This window comes from Haliaeetus leucocephalus, unplaced genomic scaffold (assembly GCF_000737465.1).
Source record: "Haliaeetus leucocephalus isolate CR32 unplaced genomic scaffold, Haliaeetus_leucocephalus-4.0 Scaffold830, whole genome shotgun sequence".
In the NCBI taxonomy this organism is placed as follows: domain Eukaryota; kingdom Metazoa; phylum Chordata; class Aves; order Accipitriformes; family Accipitridae; genus Haliaeetus; species Haliaeetus leucocephalus.
Window position 1 is genome coordinate 2,068,613 of NW_010973266.1, and position 21,644 is coordinate 2,090,256.

A 21,644-nucleotide genomic window follows, 5' to 3' on the forward strand; every position below is an offset into this window, starting at 1 on the left:
CTGCCTCACGTGCACAGTGTTCCCCCCATTTTCAAGGGAACTAAACATCTAAAATTCTGCATGGATTTTGCCCCACACATTGAACAAGCATCACCCCAGCACGACCAGGTGCTCTGCAAGCCAGCTAAAGTAACACTTGGAAGCTTTTGAGAACAAGGTACTACAGAAGCAAAGAACACGTGGAGCAGTCCAAGCCCTTCACCCAGCCACTACCGAAGGACTTAATACGCTCAGACTTGCATCAAATGCAGACTGTATCTCAAACCTAATCTGTTTATATTAACGCCTACAAAAGATCCATCTAATGAACCATTTTCCAGTCACTGTAAACAGTAATTAAATACATTAAACTATAAAAAAAAGGAAAGTGCCATGCAAAACATACTTTGATCATTGATAAGTGCCATCAGCTTGGATGATTATGGTATTTACACGAGTAAAGTGCTCTGTTTTAGCTGGCAGGAAAGTGATGCATCTGGACTTGTCCACAGTCAGTGTTTTAACATCTTCCCCTATGGGAGCAGGAATACCACCTTACAGAAGACAAACACTGCTACAGCACTTGTTAAGAAAACCAACCTAAAATAAACACAATTTGCGAAAAACTAGAGAGATGTTGAATTTTATTAACATTATTACTCATAAGGTCTATAACCTGCATGCAGACCATAGGATGACTCCATATGGACAGTGGTCTTGGTCTTTGAAATAACCAGCAATACAGCTTTACTTATCCAAGAATAATGGTTATAAATACAGTTGCCCATCTTGGATGGCAGAAACGTCAGGCTCTGCAGAAGGAACAGAACCCAGTTGTTTGGTTCCACCAGATACACCACATCTTTCCTCAACAAATGACCTGGAGTCTATAGAGTGTATGCTACCAGTAGCTTAAGTTTCAAACAGGTCTCTAGGACACCTTTCCCCTCCCTGCTCCCACTCTACATTCAGAGATCATCCCACAACCATTAACTTCTTTACTGCAAATATATACTTTGTCTCATTCAGGTTTTATCCCATACCATTTTAATTAGAAAATCTCCACTGTAACAATAATTTTAAGGAAGATCTGAACAGGGAAGAGCAGCACCTCTTCCAAGCTACATTGCCAATAACCCTCTATTCACGTAAGTCACATCAGATGTTCACAGTAAACCAGAAATCTATTCAAAGCAGCTAAGCAGGGTAGTTGCATACCTACCTCCTTCAGTCGGTTTTTAGTATGCCCCTGAGCTCCACTAAGTTTCTTAGCCTTGGCTGATGCTTATTGGAAAAATAGGAGGAGTGGCACTCTCCCAAATGCCTCCCACTTGTGGCATCAAAGTGAGATATCACTCACAGTAAATTTTACAGTATGAGGAATGAAACAGTTAGCAAAGTTGACATTTAAACCATCATCACTGGCTATGATTAAATACCTCAGAGATGAACCGAGTGGTTCACACCTCTCCAAGTTATTGTTCTAGGCTCTTATCAGACTCCCATACACTGCTGCATCCGCTGCGTTTTCACACACTTGAGATTTTCTTTGAATCTGTAATAGCTGGAAACCTGGTTAAACTGAGATTCTGGAGAGTTTCTGATAATGTTAAACTGGCAGAGAGAGAGTGACTGAAACCCTGGCGAACTTCTTGAACTGCAGATTCACCCTTAAAAGGTTTAGGCAGATTAATAATACAAGAATGGCCAAACTGGCCCCTTGTTCCTCCTTCTCTGATCTCTCTCAGTAAGGTGTAGGGAAATGAAACACTATAAAGAAAATTGCAAATAACCTGCAAGAAATACAGAGGGCAGATAGGATCACACTGCTTCCAAAAGAATCACTCTTCTGAAAATAGCGTAAAGGGAAGTCTGGGGTATTCCTACACCACCAGGAAAACGCACACTTTGACCATACAAGCAATGGCAAAGCAAGTCAACCAGCCCAACCTCAGTTCTCAGAAACATGCACAAAATGCCAAAAACTCCTCTGCAGCCTCCCAAATTCAAGTTCGCATCCATACCGACAAACACCCAGTTCCCCGAGTGTATGGAGGGGGAGCAGACCACCTGCACACGTTGCCTCCTGCGCCCCAGCAGCCCCCGGGCTGGAGGAGCAGGAGACCAGCGGCGAGGGGGTGGCTGTCCCCACATCATCCGCATCTTGCCCCAGCGCTGGGCCCATCCAAGGATGGCAGCAACAGACCCCAGCCAGCTCAGCTAAGCTTTTAAGTGGAAAAAAGTCAACAACTTCTCACAGTGGCATCCTTAAGTCCCACGGTGGATGTCAATATTAGCATAATCTGGAATCTGTGCCCACTAATCAGAAGGCAAGTTTAACTTTCATTTCACATGCATGCTCATCAGTACGCAGCAATGAGTTGCACTGTTCATGACCCTGAGCCCAGCAGGACAGGATTTTCCAACCACACACTGGAAGCCGTTTCAGTTTACCTCAAGGCATGTTATACTACTGCCCTTTCTTTTACTAAAATCCTCCAGTTGCCACCGTATTTCACTGCATTAGCACATCTGCTAGCTACATAACCCGTGCTGCACATTGACTGTGCAGGGAGATGGGAACCCTGGGGTGATTTTCCTGAAGGAAAAGGGAATTCCTGAGCGAATTTGGATTTTTGCAACACAGGGAAAAACTGTTGCCTGCTGCCATCCCAACTACCAAGTCAACATCCCCATGTTTCCAAAGTATCTTCTGCTGTAAATATTTAGCACAGGAAAATACAAGCATGGTTTCTGTTACTGTTAACAGAAGTCACAAGTGTGACTCCCTACTCACCATGTGGATAATTTACCCCTCCAGCTCAGGAGTAAGACAAGGCTTCTCAAAACAGAGTTGTCCCAGGGTGGGAACACCACAGATGACAGCGAAATAACAAAGAAAACTAATTCCGAAACTTCAAAGCTGCTAAAGACACTTAGAAGGAAAATAGCAGTAAAAAAAAGTTTTTCTTTTGGACTTGAGCAGAGTTAACTTGCAATATTTCAGGCAGGAATACTGGACGAAAGAGAAGCCTTAGTTTTGATCAAGAAGGCTATACTTGTATACACTGAAAGCAAAACTACAATGGCTGATACAGTAGTAAAATATATATACCCTCTCTATATATACCTTTAGTTCTTTTTTTGCAAATATGAACTGTGAAGCTGGAGTTCTTAGACAAATTTATAAATTCAAGCTTCATCTTCAATATACTTTTTGCCCCACTTTACAGCGCTGAAGAAATACACACCAATTGTTTCAGAAAACCCAATGTACAGATCTCCAAACAGCTTGTGAGCCCAGTGCGTGCACCTCCTTATAATGCTGTGCATAGGTTAAAACTACTGCAGCCTCCATCGTACAGCATATGGGTATCAAACACAGAGAATTTCATTATTCCAAAGCTAATCTGATACGGATATCATCTATTCTGGCCCTAACTTCAGCACTTTATTAATTGACAATGCCAACCTGAATGACAAATGAACAAGTCAATCCACAATTTAAATATTAAACCAGAAATAGGTGATTTCAAGTTACTGATTTAAGTTAGCCAATTGTTAGCACTGCGTTTAGATTGCAAAATGGTTAGAAACAATCTTAGCACTCAGTAAATTAAAACTTTCACAATCATATTTAGCTGAAATTCCTCATATATATAGGTGAAGTTTTATTTTATGTATATATACACATACATTTAAAAAGCTTGAATAATAGTTCCTCCTCTCCAAACAGAAACCATTACACTGTGACGTGTCTTGACTTTTAAACTCTACCAGCTTCACAAGGAGAAGAATAACCTTAGGTTATTACAATTAGTTTAATCTCATTAATAGATCAATTTCTTTCAAGCATACCAAAAACTGAATTTTACTTTGTTGCTTCTCCTTTTAGTCTACATTATAGTCTGTGTTCTTAAGTTTTAAGGAGAGCCATCACGGAATAGGCTGTAATCTCAGGTGATTAATTGCACAGCATTTTACAAGCTGTAAAATAGAGCAAGATTTCCACAAACCGATTATGCCATTAAGCAGGCACTCTTATCAGATTTTTCTGCAACTAGCAGGTTTGTCTGATGATTGCAAGTCTTATGCATTTATATATTTCAAAGGTTTACTTATTTTTGTTGTTAAAAAAACCTAAAATCTATATTGATTGTTACATGCAATTCTACATGAAAAGTCCCAAGCACCGTGGAGCAGAATACCAATATTTATTACTAGACTTGCGCTCATTATGGTTCTCTCTGACAGGGGTCCATTAAAATCAATTTTTATGTTTCTTGTGTTTTTTTTTCTACCCAATGTTCTTACCATAGTGTTTATTAGCCAGTTAGGAGAAACACTGGGCACTGTTTTGTTTTTATTTTATTCTGTCGAAAATAATGAGGCCAGATTTAACAACTATTCACTAGCGATGAGTAGAAGAGATTAAATGTTATACTTCAGCACAAACATTTACAGATGGCTTTAAAATTTTTAGAACTTTATCATCAGTAAAGACAAAAGCAAGTCCCACCTTCCACCTCTTTTTCAGATTTAAATTCTTAAAGTAATTGTAAGAATATTCTGCTTACCATTAACTTCTGAAACACTCCTGAGTAATATTCCACCTATAATATAACAATTTTTGCATATAAATCATGCAATCTGCTAAGTTAAGTGTTATCAAGATGCCACTAAAGCCTCAACACCTCTGTGAGGCTGGGAAATTAAGTTAGCTCACCACTGAGAAAACTGAAAGACCAAGATCAGATAAAAATTAAGAATCTGGAAAAGGATCTAGACTGCCTGATGTCTGCCTGAAGAACAAGATCATGAGATCCTTCTTCCAACAGCCAACCTGGCCATGGTACACAAGTAAATGGCAGCCCCCATAAACAAGCTGTCCTTACAAACGGGACAGACCTTGCCTCGCAGCAAGGCTCCCTCAACGAGGGGGGTGACCCACAGTTTGTGAGTATTAGCATCTTTCATTTGTGCAGGCAGAGGTGAGGAACAAAGTACTCAGAGCTTTTGGGGACACATGAGTCATTTCCTGGAAAAGGGTCTGTGTGCCTGAAAGATCGATTTCTCTACCCTGCCTCCCCACCACCACTTGCTCTGAAAGTATTTACTGTCCCTAAAAATTTTGTTCAAAAAGAAAAGGCAAGCCATCAAATGAAACATTTGAAACCTCAACATTAAAGATAAGTCAAACACAGACCCTTGCTCTTACCTCTCCAGAACTGCTACACAAACACACCCAGTATAACACCACCTCCCCATTCACCTTTTTGGTCTCTACTAATTAAGAGCCTGTAATTATTTCCTTCCAATAATCTGCCATTTCACTATGAGCCTGTATTTTTTAGTACCACAACTTCACACCTGTTTTTATCTTCAGCTTTTATTTTCATGCAATTCATTTTATGTCTAGCATTATAAAGAACATGCAATTTCTCGTATTCATTAGCTTCGAGAGCCCACAGACCTTTTTCTTACTATTCTTCCACCCACTCACTGACATTTCCTCTTCTCAAGGGTGAAGAGTCCTCATCTGCTTAGTTGTTCTTCAGGCAGACACTGCTCTACAGCAAAGGCAAGCTTCAGCCTTATCCTAAATACTGCTTTATTGCATTCCTCATCAACAGAAATCCAGTACTGAAATCAGCATATGAAGAAACTGAAGTACTTATTTCCATATCACTGGAGTTGGCAAAACTGTCAAATCTAGAGGCTTGAGAGTTTTCGTATTAGAGGCAAAAACATATTTCAAACCAGAATACACATTATGCTTCACATTCCTGATTAATTTTACACACACTTAAATTACAAGGATAATAAAATAAGAAAACAGAAAAGGGGAAACCCCACAAATCCATGAAGAATTTCAGAAGTGAAAAGCAGGGGAACAAAAAACAACATGAAGAGAAGGAAGCCAAACCTGGTTGAGTCTTGTCAGGAAACGCTCTGCTGTCATGGACTGTGGCAAAGGCTGCAATTTTATTACCAAAAACCGTTGAAGAGACAGACCAACCTTAATAAGTAGCATTCATTTTGGCAGAGGAATTTGGCAAAGAAATTTGGCATGTAGTAGTTTTGAAAGAATTCAGTGCTTCTAAAAATGTCACTCAGCATTTCCTCACAAATAAGGGAAAAGCAAACCAATGATCTGAACAGGACAGATGCACTTTAGCAGATCGAACAGCACTTATATTCAACAGTAAAATATACTAATACCTCTTCAATCAGTTCTATATTTGGGACATCATCTCCACTGCCATGTATATCGTCTGTTCTGAACTCCAGAATACATTACAGATAGGCAAAACCAACCAAAGCTCTCAAGTAGTATGCAGTAATTAAAGCAATTATTCAATACTAGGGTTCTGCCTGTTGGAACACATATATCTAGATACAGGCCTGCAAAATTTGCAAAATATGCATGAAGGTCTTAATCCTCAGTGACAGATTTACATGTGTCCCCAGAATTAGGGGGCAGGATGTACTTTCAAAACCTGTGTTAAAAATACTTGTATTTTAGAACATTTCTTGGTTAATATTGATGCAGCAGAGTGAAACACATTTTGGAGCTGCCATTCCTTAAAGGTACTGGAGGCTGGTTTTGCCTCTCAAAGGATCAAGTACTGTGTTCCCAAGCACGCATAGTCGTGTCTTAGATCCTCTGCGCAATCTCTTTCCTTCACCACATACATAAACCTAGGATCAATAGGACATGAACTTACCCACTTGGCAGCACGCTCATTTTTGGAAGTTTTATTTCATGTAAGCCTGTTTCACACCCAGATATCTTGAGTTTTCCCACAGGACTAAGCAGAACCGCATGTTTCTCCTCGCACTGAGATTCTCCCTCTTTGGAAGACACCTGTTCATGAAAACAAACTCCTCTTTAATTGCATGCATTCTCACCAAGGACCATTCATCTCAAGATATTTTGAGTAGTTTTCAAAAGTAATTTTAAAAAAAGCAAGAAAACAGCATATTTCAAGTTTCCTCAACTATGACTTTTACTTTCAAAACTCCAATGTAAAATGATCCATCCTAAGTCAGCATCTAAATCAAAGTCTCAAAAACCAGTTAACTAGCAGAACAGTGACTTTTGTAAAAATCCCAAGTAATAGCAGTTTCATGGTTGGTTTATCAGCTAATATTCGATGTGTTGTGATTTCAAAAGGATTACTGTGACAACAACGTATATTCACTGGTTTAGAGCAGCAGTGTTATACAAATAACTCCTGGAACACAAATAGAATGTGTCTGCTGGAAAAATATATAAAAAAAAATCAATCATTCCTTAGTAAAAGAAACATTTTTTTATTCCCATTGTTACTAGTCTGGTTTTACAATTACTGATAGGATGTAGCTGGAAACAGATGCCAAGCATTTCTCAATATTGTACAAGACCAACAATAACATACTTGTCAAATTCATCTTGGCTAAAAAACCCAGTGTGACTCAGTAGATGTTTGGGCTGTATTTACAGTTTGGTTTGTACAATCATTAGGAGAGAAACAGGACAGAACACCACAAGTATGTCCACTGCAGTCACCCAGACACCAAACCATAGGTTCCAACCACATCACCATCGGTGCTGTACAACCAGGACAAAAAACCTTTGCTCCAAAGAGCTAAATTCAAGTGAAACTGGACAAAAAAAGTGAACAGAACAAAGAAACCCAAGAAATTGTAAGGCAGCACAAGCTAACTCAATCAACAAACCTCCTGGTTATACTGAGAGACCAACAAGGTTTCTTGGGTTTTTTTCAAGTACTCAGACCATATGGCTACCTTGCAGTTTGCTTTACACCTGAAAAATTTGCTTGTTACTGCAATATTCAGAACCAACAGTCTCCACAGACAACTGCACAAATTTATTTTCCCAGTATTTACCCAAGTTTACAGTCTACCCCAAAGCTCTCTGAAGTCCACCCCACCTATGACACCTGTGTCTGCCTACAGCAAGGGAGATGATGCTGAAAACCCAAAGAAGTATCAGATGAAATGCAGAAGTGATTAAGAAAGTGGGAAACTGATTGAAGAGCACAACAACAGACTAGGGGTGCATCAGGAGACAGGAAAAATCTATGCATGACGACTTAGAGCTGACCACTGCTTGCAGCTATACAAAATTTTTTATTTTTTCAAAGTAAAAGAATTTCTTTTTAAATCCCATTATTAAGTGCTACATAATGAAGTCACATCTGCAAGTAATATAATCAGTGTGAAGTGAGGATTAAAAAACCCCAAACAAGTAGACATTTTTGCCCACGAGGGCAAAAGTAAACCTAAACCTCTGAATTTTGGGAAGCACTTAAGCAATTCCTCAGTTACAGACACATAGCAACCAGCGCAAAGTTACCCAGCTTAGAGAAGTTCTGTGCAATGTGCTGGGCTTGAACTGCAGGTTTCTAGTGGTTTATTTAGCTTGACTACAATCCAAATCAGCTTTTTGCTAAATAATCAAATGTTTGCTGGTGTTACAAAGAAACTCTCCTTTTCAACAAACTTTTTCCTTGTTCCTTCTCCCTCTTCAAGGAGAGGACACGGGTGAACTTTTTTTGGAGCAGCACCTCACTGCAGACATCTTAGTAAAACATAAAAGTTTACATATGTGGAAAACCAGTATACATTCTTCATTTTTATTTGTGTGACAGCCCTAAACTAGATGCACTGAACCTCATACCATGTACTCCATGAATATAACAACTTAGTGATAAGAGGACAGCTTTTTCATTATAACAAAACACAGGATGCAGCGAGTAACAGAAAACTATAAATAACCCTATGAGTTCACACCAAGTTGAACTAAGCTTTATAGATGAAAACCTTGAGTGAGTACAACTAGTATTTTCAGTCTTGTTTGTCATAAGCATTGGGCAGCAATATTTAGAAGGTTTATTTTTATAAAAGAATGAAACTGCATGACATATATCCACATACATATGCGATTGGGTTGGGAGCCTCAGAGACGAAGGTCACCATACAGATGTACAATGCGTGCTACCCTCTGTCCAGACACTAATGTGCCTTTTCACTATTTACCTACAGCTACTGAGATGAGCCAGAGAAGATCAAGGTAACAATATGTTCCTGCAGGCAATGCTATTTTAAAATAAAGTGAAATTTTATTCAAGATTTAAGTTGCAACAGTTTTCAGATACAAGTAAACAGCCTTTAAACTTGGCCAGCTGAAATGACCAAATGCTTAGACATCACTTACTGCAGACTGGTGAACACTGAAAACCTGATCCTGCCCATATCCTTCCAACACAGGCACAATTTGCTCAACACCATCTTCCCCACAGTGCCCTTGTTGAAGCTGTGAACTAGAAATGAATGGCAGCTTAAAGCAAAAATCTAATAAATCCAAATAAACTGCCTTCCGCCTTTTTTCTCCAGCTTACGTAAATGAACCATTTGAGGAATTTTGATCAGGTACTGCACAAACTCCACCTTCACTCTCCCTTTCCACTGTAAAACCTACAAAACTGTGTCAAAATCTCTCATAATGTTGATATTCATTAGGTAGGAAAAAATAGGACTTGTACAGAGGAAACTTCTCCTGCCATCCTCTGTGAGTCTTGCTACAGAAATAAAAATGTAGGTACAGCATATGTAAGCCTACATCTCAATAGACTGCTAAATGCTCTATAGAAAATTGGAAGACTGTTGTTAGCCAATGGAATTAAGTCCTTTTTGGCATTAATAATAGATGAGACTCAAAAGGTTTTCACAGTGGAAGATTTATCAGTAAGAATATTAGCATGATTTATGAGTTAATGTCCTGTACAGAGGAGCCTCATTTTCCAGGCATGCTCCCATGACTTTGCAACAGCACATGCCTCGGTGGCACCACACTCCTCCGAAGGGCGAAGGTCCCCTCAATTACACATCAACTCCACTGAACACCACTAGGAAAGAGAGATGTGCCACTCAAATTGCTTTCCTAGGGTTCAGATGCTAAGGATGCACAACAGCAGCGAGTTTTATCTCCTAAACGAGGTGCCATGAACCCAAAAGCCAACATTAGCTTGATGACTTGCATATAAGGATCTTAACCTCTTATGCTTTCCAATGTAATTCAGTTTAACAGCCTTGCTGCAGCCAAGGTTTTCAGTACTGAAACATACCTCCCATTTGATTAAATACAGATTTTATTTAAATTTGCATTAATGGTCTTTCACATTACAGCAAATAATTCAAAATTACTTTCTATGTTCTACTGCTCCTACACCCCCCAAAAATTCCATTGTAGTTTGGTCTGAGATCCTAGAATCCAATTCATATCCATAATGGAGAATGCATAAATAAAAAATGCAGAGAAATCTTGAGGATCAACAAGGTTCAAGAAAATCCATAGCAAATTGTTTCCATGCTTCATGTTCTCCCAAGAGGTTTGTATTTTCCAGAAGACAAGTCAAGAGAGCAAACCTCACAGTATTTCCTGCGCTTCAGCACCATGCCCCAAATCACTGTTATGGAATTGAAGGGGAGAAAGAATGCAAAATATCTTCATGAACATCACTTCCAACTTTTCCTGTGTTCTCAAAGATTTCACAGCGCATCTGTACATGTTAAAACCCTAGAGACCGCAGATTTCCACTGGAAAAAATACAACAGTACTGCCTGTGGATGTGTTTGTACCCACCCCAAGTGTTCAGCCCTCAGGACATCAGAAATTGTCTTAACAGAAGTTCCACAGAAGGCTGTGGTCAAAGAGACCAAAGATGCCACCTTTCCATGCATTTTCCCTTCAGTATTATTGAGCACATGAATCCTTCCCATCAGGAAGGAGCCAGAGCCCTATCTCTGATGGATCTCCCTCTACAGGGTTTTCTATTTCCTTCACTCTGCTTCAGCAACAATATAAACCTACCATGCCATATCAAAATATTAATGATAATCCCCTCTGCCACCACCTGCATCTGATTTAACAGGGTATTTCCATTAGGCTATAGCATGTGGCTGAACATCAAATGGAAGTCCTCATTTTTTTTTTTACTTGACTATTTCTGAGAATCAAGGCAAAAATAACATTCAACTGCTGCTAAACCTAAAGTGTCTTTGCCCATACTGCAATTTTATTTTTTTAAACCAAGAGAGTCCAAGTGCATTAATCAGGGCGGTGTCACAGCTGCCTGCAAGAAATGGGTCTCTTGATCCTTTCAGATTAACAGAAAGTGTTAATTGCTGAGCTACCTGATAATGTAAATATAACCAACAGGATGAAATTGCAATACAATTCCTTCTCCTATTTCACTTGCCATTTCTCAAACCCAGAAATGGTTGTATTGCTACCATTTCCAGACAAGCCACCACTGCACATTTGAGAATTCTCTACTTAATTCTTCCACGCCATTAAAGTTACTGTTCTTTAAAAATAAAGAACCCACCCAGATGCCATACTAGATGTCATGGTTTAACCCCAGCCGGCAACGAAGCCCCACATAGCCACTCACTCACCTCCCTCACAGTAGGATGGGGAGAGAATCAAAAGGGCAAAAGTGAGAAAACTTGTAGGCTGAGATAGAGAGAGTTTACTAGGTAAAGCAAAAGGCGTGCACGCAAGCAAAGCAAACCAAGGAATTAATTCCCCACTTCCCACGGGCAGGCAGGAGTTCAGCCATCTCCAGGGCAGCAGGGCTCCAGCATGGATAACGGTGACTTGGGAAGACAATTGCCATCGCTCCAAACATCCCCCTTCCTTCTTCTTCCCCCAGCTTTACATACTGATCATGACGTCCTATGGTCTCGGATGTCCCTTGGGTCTGTTGGGGTCAGCTGTCCCGGCTGTGTCCCCCCCAACTCCTTGTGCCCCCCCAGCCTCCTCGCTGGTGGGGTGAGGAGCAGAACAGCCCTTGGCTCTGTGCAAGCACTGCCCAGCAGTAACCAAAACATCCCTGACTTATCCACACTGCTTCCAGCACAAACCCCAAACCTAGCTCCATACTAGCTCCTATGAAGAGAATTAACTCTCTCCCAGCCAAAACCAGCACACTAGGTTTCTCATGCAATCTTGCTCCAATGTTAGGTTAGGATATAACTACATACTGGCTTCAAAAACTAAAAATACTTGTCAGCACCTATTGTCTGAGACTATCTCAAATAGTACTATATCTGTTAGTGGTACAAATCCTAGGGATTCTTAGCTGTAAAAGCTGAATTTCTGGATGTATTGATCCAATAGGATCAACACAGTTTGAGTGTAGTTTCACTTGGAGAGTGCTGATGCTAGCCCATCCCACTAAAGGTGTGACAAAGTACCAACTTGTTCATTTACTTCTTATTCTTCATAAATATATCCTAAAGACCCATCACTTTAATGTTCTGATATATTTGCATTAGGAAGCTAGCATATGAGCCATAATTCTCAAGCACCTGCCCTGTTTCTATGATGCCATATAATATCAGTGACTTGCCAAAAAGCAATACCAGGAATTTGTTGAGTTTGAGAGGATGATCAATAAATGCCAGGGAAGTTGCTTCTTCATCCTAATTACAGGAAAGAAATACCAGTCCTGAACTTTTTTAGTGTCCTTCTTTTGAGTACTGCAGTGTTCTCAAACCTGCTTGTTATTGATTCAAGTTTTGAATTAAAATGCAATGAAAGCTTGAAATATTGGATTTAAATTTAAGGGGAATACTTCACAGGTACCTGGACTGGTTTGGCAATTTACTACTTCATTTCAGTCATCTTGCTGCAGACATTCTTCCTAGTCCAGTAAGTTTACATCCTTCTCATAACAAAATCCTTATCAAATCACATCAGCGGTATTTGTCAAGGCAAAACCAGATCAGGGACCATCATAAGAAATAAGAATTTAGATTTGTCCATCTCTGTCAACTCCACAGCAGCAAGGACAGCAGAACAGGCAAGAGCTGACTGTTTACGAACACCCTGTCTATTCTGAGGTGTAAAGGTCAGCGTATCACTCATGTAATACAGCAGCAGCGAGCACTGCAATTAGGGCAATTAATGGTTGCCATTGCAGTCATACCCTTAACTGGGGCTTTGGAAACAGCACTATTGCTGCTCCATACTGAGACAACTGAAGAAAACATCCAGTCATTATCATCGCCTGTTACCATCATAAATACAACTGAAATTAAAATTTAGAAACGCAACCCCTAACACTGTTTGCAAAATGTTTTCATTGCAGAAAGCTTCTGCCACCCCACCTGGGCCTGCGGAGATGAATAAGGAGGCTGACCACAGCCCCCCGTTTGGCACGGCTGCTGGTGAGCTTACACATGCCAGTGGTCCACTCATCCAAGGTTTTCATCGAATTACAGTTCTCTCAACATCTCCTTAATAGTTTAAAACTTCCTGTATTTGTTTTACTGGTTTCTACATGTTTATTTAAAAGGAAACAATCCATTGTATGTTAAGAATATAGGAAAAGATATTAATAGTAAAGGTAATGCAGTTGTGCACATATACTTCAGTGTGGAGGGTAATTTTCCAACCTTATGCAGCTAGTCTTAGATGAGAAAGCCATCTCTTACACTCAGTGTTTTAAAGCAGAGAAAAATTTAAGGACTAGGAAAAAACACAGGATCCATGCAATCAATATGCGATCAAAACACAAGCCTAAAATCTTACTCCTCTTAATATATTGCTTAATCATCTCTATGTTCACCTTCCAAATGAACAGTGGTTGCTACTGTTTCAAGAGAAAAAAAAATTAAGTACTCCAAATAAGTTCAGTGTGGGGAAGAAAGGAGGGAAGAGGTAGACACAATTTTAATACCCAGAAATAATTTAATATACTGGAACAAAAATTATACAGAATGAGAAACTTAATTCTTAATCTTTGCTTATTATAAAATGTTTGATTTCTTTCAAAGCTAAAATACAAACTTTTCTAAAAGCTGTTTCCTTCTCTTGAAACAAAGAGTCCAAAGATTTCCAGCTAAACATAATGGAGTGAACTCTAAAGCTATAAGGATGCCCTGATCCAAACAGGTTCCTACAGGTTGGGCATCTTGATCTGGACTGCTAAAGCTGTGGGAGAGTGGTCCTGGAACCCAGGGCAGGGCTTCTTGTCTAACAAGAGAAGGCTGCTGCTGCCCTCTGCAACCCACACTCCCATGGTAGTCCTACCAACATCATTCATTACTTCATGAAAAAATAATTTCTGAACAAGATAACACACATTTCCTTTATCATTACACTTGAACATCACACATAGCATCCTTCAAACATATGGAAACCTGTTAGTCCAAGGAAAACAGTGTCCCTCTGTTTTTAAATTAAGGCAAAAGTTAAATATTGAGGAAGAAAAAAGGTGTTGCATTCATTGCTTAGATTCAAGAAGAAAGTCTTGAAACAAAACCACTATCATGCTAGCTAATCAGATTTAATTCTGTCAATACAATCTGCTAACAAGTAAAATAACATTTAAAATTACCTTTGTTATAAAATACAGGTCCTTTATATACTGCATCAGGTTCTTGTGAACTAGATGACCACACATCTGGACATAAGCCACTTCTTCCCCCTATACATCCCACAATAACTGCCTATACTGCGTGCCTTTCTTTTTCCTATAGCATCCAAAGCAAACTTTCAGCTTGCCAGAATAAAGCACTGTATATCAGGTCCATATATTTTTGTCCTTGCTGCAAGAGTAATAAACACCTCCACAGCTGAAGAACAGGACTGTAATCCAGATAAGGCTTTTAAACAAAAGCTGCACTGAAATATACTGCAGTACTGTACTAATATCTCCAATGCTTCTCTAAGTAAATCTAACCCTGGTTAAGCCAAACCTGTAACTTCAGAGGGTATGAAAACAAAACCTACTCATTTCCTGGCTAGGGGAGGTTTGGAGAGGAAATGTCAGACAGACTATAAGCAAATCCAGGGTTAGTTTGGGGTGATAAAACAATTTCTTTACTTTCCAAAGAACTAATCCCATAAAAATGTGAACGTACAGAATTAAACTGCATATTCTGAACATACACAAATAGACACTGGCACAGCAGCCACTAAAAATCAGTCCCCATCTTCACTTAACAAAAGGCCCACTTCACACAAGCCCCCGACAAACCAGAAGGATACACATTCACATACAGAGAGCAACATTTGCTTTCTACGGCATTTTAAAAGTATTCGACAAGAGCAAACACATAATTCTTTATTAAACAATCAAAGACAACAAAAGCAAGTTTCTGTTGTCCCATCGTATTATACTACTAATCCTCTTTGGATGGCAATCAAAAGACCCTGAAATGCCAAGCTATGAAAGTGTATTTCCAAGCAGTGGTAGCCTCTGGCTCTTTGGCTATGTCTTCAGTCTGTTGCTTTGGCAGGCAGGAATAATCCTGGTCTGACAAATGGCAAATTCCCAGTGTACTTACCAGTGCTATCTCAGACTTCTTCATTTTACTTAAAGGATATTTTAATTGTAATAAAACTAATTTTTCTCCTTCAGGAGAGGCAGGTAGGTTACTACTACTGCATTTCAGACTGCATTCAAGAAGTGCATTTTTCTACTTCTTCTATTGCCCACATGCCAAGCTTTGGTTTGAGACAGTGTCAGCAGATACTTAAACACAAGACCTTAGTGGGCCGTTTAAACAGGAATTCAGATGTACTATTTCCTCCAATACCTCTCCAAATCCAAGTAAACACGTTCTGTATCTTTCCCCAGCTATTACTTATATAGGAAACATAAATGCTATGCAAGTGTAGCAGCCACTGCTGCGGCCACTTAGCAGTTTAAACCATATATGCAGTAGAATATTTATATCATCATTTCATAGCATTACCATGAAGCCAAGATGAACATTCTTAAACAAGTCAAACATTTACATGCAGCATACAAGTAAAATTCCATTAGAAAGTGTGGTGTTAATAAGCTGTACAAATTAGTGATTGTGGTAGATTGGCATCAAGGTTGCAAGATCAGGTCATGCCATTCCTAGGATGCATCTTGGTGCCCAGGAAAAATTAAAAAGGAAATGAAACAGCCTGACTTAAGCTTAGAGGCACCTAGTTAATTTAGCATCTCATTTGAAACTGCAGGCTGCCTAGAGATAATATAATGAATTAGAGCAGAATTGGCTAAGAAATGGAGTGCCAAGAACAGGGAAAAACATAGACAGGACAGGGCCAGATATTTCTGTAATAATCAAATTATGCCACCAATAGCAAAGACAGAAGTCCTAATTGGGTACGTTCCTTGCTGTTAGGAGGGATCTGGAAATCCCACCAGAAACGACCCTGTAAGCCACATTGCTTGGTGTTCTACCACGGGATGTGGAAGCACATTGTCATTTTTACCCTACCAATGACCTAACAAAAGGGATTAAGTCCCCCTGCCCCTTATTTTCAGACTGGAAATCATGCGCCAGAAGATTCAGTTAGAAGCACTGTGCAATGCACTACAAAGCAAGGTAATACTTTGTTCAGTGTTTTAACATGCACTCACATGGCGCAAAACACTAACTCATACTTAAGGAATTTGTTGCCAAACAATTGCAGAAACAAATACCATACTAAAGAATCAAAGATTAAGAATATTGTCTCTAAGAATTAGAGGGTCCCCAAAATTAATATCTAGTTGTTACTGGTTTGAGTTTTAACAAGTCTCATGCAAAGGAAAAGAAGTCATTGTGCAGTTGTCTGGATTTTCCAGATGCATTCATCACTTCACAAAATAAACTCAAGACATTAGCCAACATTTTAAGATCTACTCCTTAATTACCATTGAAGTTCTTGCTGTAAAAGTGTGTATATACTTTTTAGTAAGAGAAGGTTATACCTTAAGGCACTGAGAAATACAAAATTTAACTGCCAAAATTGCCACCTGATGTATATGCATGCATACACACATATAGCAAGACTGAAGTGCGCTACTGTTAACAGGGTTCAGCTGTGTATGTAAATATATGGCAACTACTCTAATACAAGGAAAAGAGATGAAATTTTAATCAAATGGGACTTGTATCAGGTTCAGGGGACCTGAAAATGGGCTAAAAATGAAAAAATCTAGCAGAAGAATGACTTTAATATTAGGTAACATTTCAAATTTTTATCACCTAAATCCACAAAATTCTTGATCTGCTCCTTCTGGTGTTCTCTGCAGAGCTGAAGTCAGGACCAGCTAAATAAAAGATAATGCAACTAGGCATAACACAATAAAAGATATTACCTTCACAATGCATTATTGCTGCCAATTATAAGAATCACTTCAACTTAATTTCAAAGGCACAATCACCCTCAACTGTAACAGTCTCTTTTTTAAATTTCAAACAGTATTACATTAAGGCAATAACTCACCTTCCAGCTATAATATCAGTCTCCCTTATTGCAAAAATACATTTCATAAATACTTCTCATCGACAAGTCAAGCTAATTCAGGTTAATTTTATTGTATTTTGGTGCTATCTCACATTTGTGTGCAATTACCTTTATCATTTTATTGCCATGCCAGAAAGTAATCAGAACAATTATTTGAAAAAGGAGGTGTATAAATTCTAAATCACACTTGCTGGCATTTTTGATAAAATAGCAGCTTTATCTCAGAAAGTGGCAGGGACATCGGATAAATCATGCATCAGTCAAGTGTAGCTGACCCCCAAGTGCATTGCACAATATCAGGAGTGCTTCAAAAGAAACTTTCCTATATAATCCATCATTCTTTATAATACCAAAATAGCTATACCTGAAGAGAAGGAGCTAGAGAATAATAACAAAATAAATCTAAGCAATATGAACAAAACCATTAATAGTGCTCCTTAAGCTGAAGGAGAGTCAGGAATCTGAATTGTGTTCAAGGAAAGAATTTCATTGAAATTTTTAAAGTGAGTAGAACAGCTTTAAACAAATGAAGCAGCAAACTGTGTATTAAGAATTCACTAAAAATACAAATGCATCTACAGTAAAATAAATACACAGAAAAGACAGGTGTCAAAAAGACTTGTACAAAAATCCAAGATTATAGTCTTGGCACACACATCTGAATTTTCCTATCCTCATCAATCTTGGTTTGATTCAGGAGAGCGTGGACAAGTGTTTCACTGTATTAACAGAGAGCAAAGCATCACAGTTAGTCCAAGAATCTGTTTAATAAGTTTAAATTTAATAACTACAAGAAATCCAAAGAGGAAGAGAATTACACTTAGAATTAAATTTCTCATGAAATAGAAAAATTGCCACATTGTCATAAGAACACCACAAACCCCCAAAACTCCTAAATACAGAGACATTCCTGATGTATGCTCACGCACATAACTACAGCCACATTTCAGCCTCTTCCACACAACCGAACATACATCTTTGGCCACCGTAACAGAATCTGGGATCGAGCAGGAGACAAATACAGTGATTGTGGAAAATGCCCACATCTGACTGCTTTCAGAAACCTGCTTAAAAACTGTTCAGCACATTACATCGGTGATAATCGATTTCTGCAAAAACCATATGCCAGGCATATATTGTGTGTCACACCAACGTGTGGTTGTGCTCAAAGTAAAACTGTACGCTAATCATACATTATAAACATCACTAAAGAAACATGAACTACATTACATACATATTTAATATGCATCCAGAAACAGGACCAGATAGCAGAGGAGCCTGGGCTGTGTCCACACAGCCCCCAGCAGATCCCTGCTCCCCACGGCAGATGGGGCTGCAAGAGTTCACGTGTTTTACCTTAAACCCTGTGCCCTTCCACATATCAAAAGGGGAAAACTCCCCTAACAGCTAATGCTGCACCTTTCAACTAGAAGTGAGAGTGGGAGAAGTGAAAAGGTTAGATAATAAATTATTAGTTTCATATCACTTGCCAGCTATATCACACCTAGCTTTGAATGAGAAGGAACTAGTGACTCTTCCTACCATGCCCAGTTGTGCAAAGATAATCAAATATTTCTCTGCCATTATTCCAGGTACCTGCTAAAAGATGTTTGCAACTGGGAGATACATACATAACTAAACAGATGACTGTTCAATAGAAAAAAAGTGAAGCAAGAATTTATTTTCCTTATTTTCTTCCTCAACCACTCCATTTTAAAAAAAAAAGCAATTTTCTTTTGTGGAAAAGAGAAAGAAAATCTTCTACAGAGGGGTAGAAGACACAGAATATGCCCAAATACTACTTTTCTAAGCCACTTTACATTACGTGAAGTAGATTAAAACCACCAGAGATGCCACTATTAAGACATTTTTAACAGTGATAGAAGTTGCCAGCAGAATAGATATGCAAGTTTGAATGTACTAGAAATATTTTCCTAGAGGAGCATTACTAATGTTACAAAAATAGTTACTCCACAGAAAAATGTATTTTTATCTTCAAAGTTCATTTTAATTATTTGAAGAATACGGTTATGCGCTAAAAATGTGTTGATGCCTTCCTTTCAATAAGGTAAATTGTTCTGAATTTCTTGATAAATAGAGTTGTTTTCTTATTTTACTATAAAGTTACTGCCCTACACTTACTGAAGCATCAAGCCTCAAAATTAAGCCTGTTTGTTTTCCAATAAACGAGGTACTTATTAGGAAACAGAAGCAAACTGCTAACTTATAACTGAAAATGTAGCATTGTCCTGTTAGTTTACGCTCTGTGGCAGATAGATACGTGATGGGGAAAGGTCTGCTGATGCCTGTTACCAACCATGACAGAACTACAGAGATTTACAATGCAGCATCAATCTTGTCAGCTGGATTCTTAATACTGACTGCTGGACACTGGGGAAAAACCTATGTTACATGAACTCTTTTGTAATGCTGGACTTTCAGCGTACACCTAAATGCAAGGGTATTTTACTAGAAACTTACGTTTGGAACAAGCCTTGCTGCCATGGTAGATGAAAGGTCTCCACCTGTAAAGAAAAAAAAAATCTCAGTTAGATTGAGATTTAATTTGAATTCCACAAGAGGAACAGTACATGTCAATAGTGTTATTTCCCCTATAACCAACTCGATATCAGTTTTTTAAATGGGCTCTAAATTTCAGTATATAATTTCAAAGGGGAGCTTGATTTTTTTTTTTTTACAACCAGGAATTTTAATGTTCATGAGGTCATCTACTGCTTGTTGAGAGTCAAAAAAAAAATCAACAGATGGCATATTGAAGACTTGTTCCATAACAAACACTACACAGCTCATGATTTGAATAAGAATGACCTAAAAGATACAGTATTAATTTAAGAAATATTTGTACAGGCAGTAATGCACTTCTGAGTTACAGCCTTTTGTGATTCAGGAAGTAACACATTTTAAGGCATGAGAGCAAGTAACTTAGTTGTATCCTAGGTTTAAAAGTACAGATTGCAAAACATTAAGAAAGTACCTAAGAAATGTTAACTTTAATTATTAGAATTCTAGTCTTAAACAGTATCATTATTTATATATCATTAACAAAAATACAACAGGTTCCGCTTCGCTCTCCCCTTTGAAATAAAGGATGATTGCTATTTCCTTGGCATTTACTTAGTCCTCCCCCCCCTATTTTCTTTTCAGTGCTATTTAGCTAAGATCATTGTATCTTTGTAAAGATGTGCTATAAACATTACATTTTTGAAAAACAGGGAGATTATCTGACAAAGCTCAGCCTCAGAGTCCTGACTCACAGCCAGCCTCAACAGGAACTCTTCCACTTAAGTCGGGGAACTCACTGCACCACAGAAGGGGATAACCGTATCTGCTTAAAGAAATGCTGAATCTCTCAAAAGAAATGATAACCAACATCTAAGGCTTTCCAAGTCCTCTCAACACATCAAGCCTTGAAGTCCAAGGCAGTGACAGAACGTACAGCCACTTACAAACAACTTAAAAGAAAGCAGAAATATTTAAAATAATTAAGATGTAATATTACGAGTTTAAAATTAAGATCCTGAAAAATGAGTACTTTAAATATACTAACAATCATACCCTTGCAAGGTAGGCAGTGCAAAGATCACTCACTCCATTTTTAAATGTGAATAAGCCAGGCAGATGAGCAATCCAATATAATATTATTTTAAATATCTACAACAGAGCTAAAAATAAAATAGCAATTTATTTCTGTTGTCAGTTCAGAGCTTTAACTTTCCAAGTGTATAGCAACACTCAGCTTTTTTCAGATTTTTCTGAAGGGTAAAGCTAGACTATTTGCCTCAAAAAGCAGATTTATCCAGAAGCTCATTCCAAACCTGGGCCAAAGACCAAAGAGACTTACAGTGTGTGAGTGCACTGAATTAAGCCAACGTTACACAGAGATACCCAGGAGTAAGCATCCGTCCTCTGCCTTTGCTACGCTCCCCCAGGAGGCCAAGGAGCAGAGCGGGGGCCGCGATGGCAGCCCAGTATCCCCAGCATTAGTGGGAAGGCAAGCCAGCGGCATGCCTCCGTCCCATCCGCAGCACAAATCACTCACCATCAAAATGCCCCTCGTACCGTGGCAGGCAACCTGAGGAAGTCTCACCTACCACCTCCACCAGGAAAGGGAAACCCAAAGGCTTCCTCTGAAATACATCTTTGGCAACCTGAATACGAACGAAGTCTGGACACGTATGTATGAAGGACTGGGGCACCTATGCGCTTTTGCTTCCCGTGCACCAAATGTTAAATAATTACCATTTAACAGTTACTTATGCCCCTCTTCCCATCTCCTACCAGCTGATCTGATGGCGCACGCTGCTTTGGGTTCTGGCAAGATCCGCTTGCTCCC

At 38.9% G+C, this 21,644-nt stretch overlaps 1 protein-coding gene across 1 annotated transcript in view; it reads right to left on the reverse strand.

Annotated features, from left to right (window-relative positions):
- Nucleotides 1-21,317, reverse strand: part of MGMT (O-6-methylguanine-DNA methyltransferase) — a 160,570-nt gene extending 139,253 nt beyond the window's left edge. Inside the window, exons 1-3 of the mRNA XM_010582013.1 lie at nt 21,197-21,317; nt 19,772-19,815; nt 6,708-6,847 (exon numbers count right to left, since the gene is read on the reverse strand). Coding sequence (XP_010580315.1) covers nt 6,708-6,847; nt 19,772-19,815; nt 21,197-21,317 — 305 coding nt within the window. The remainder of the gene's footprint in view (nt 1-6,707; nt 6,848-19,771; nt 19,816-21,196) is intronic.
- Between the last annotated feature and the right edge of the window lie 327 nt (nt 21,318-21,644).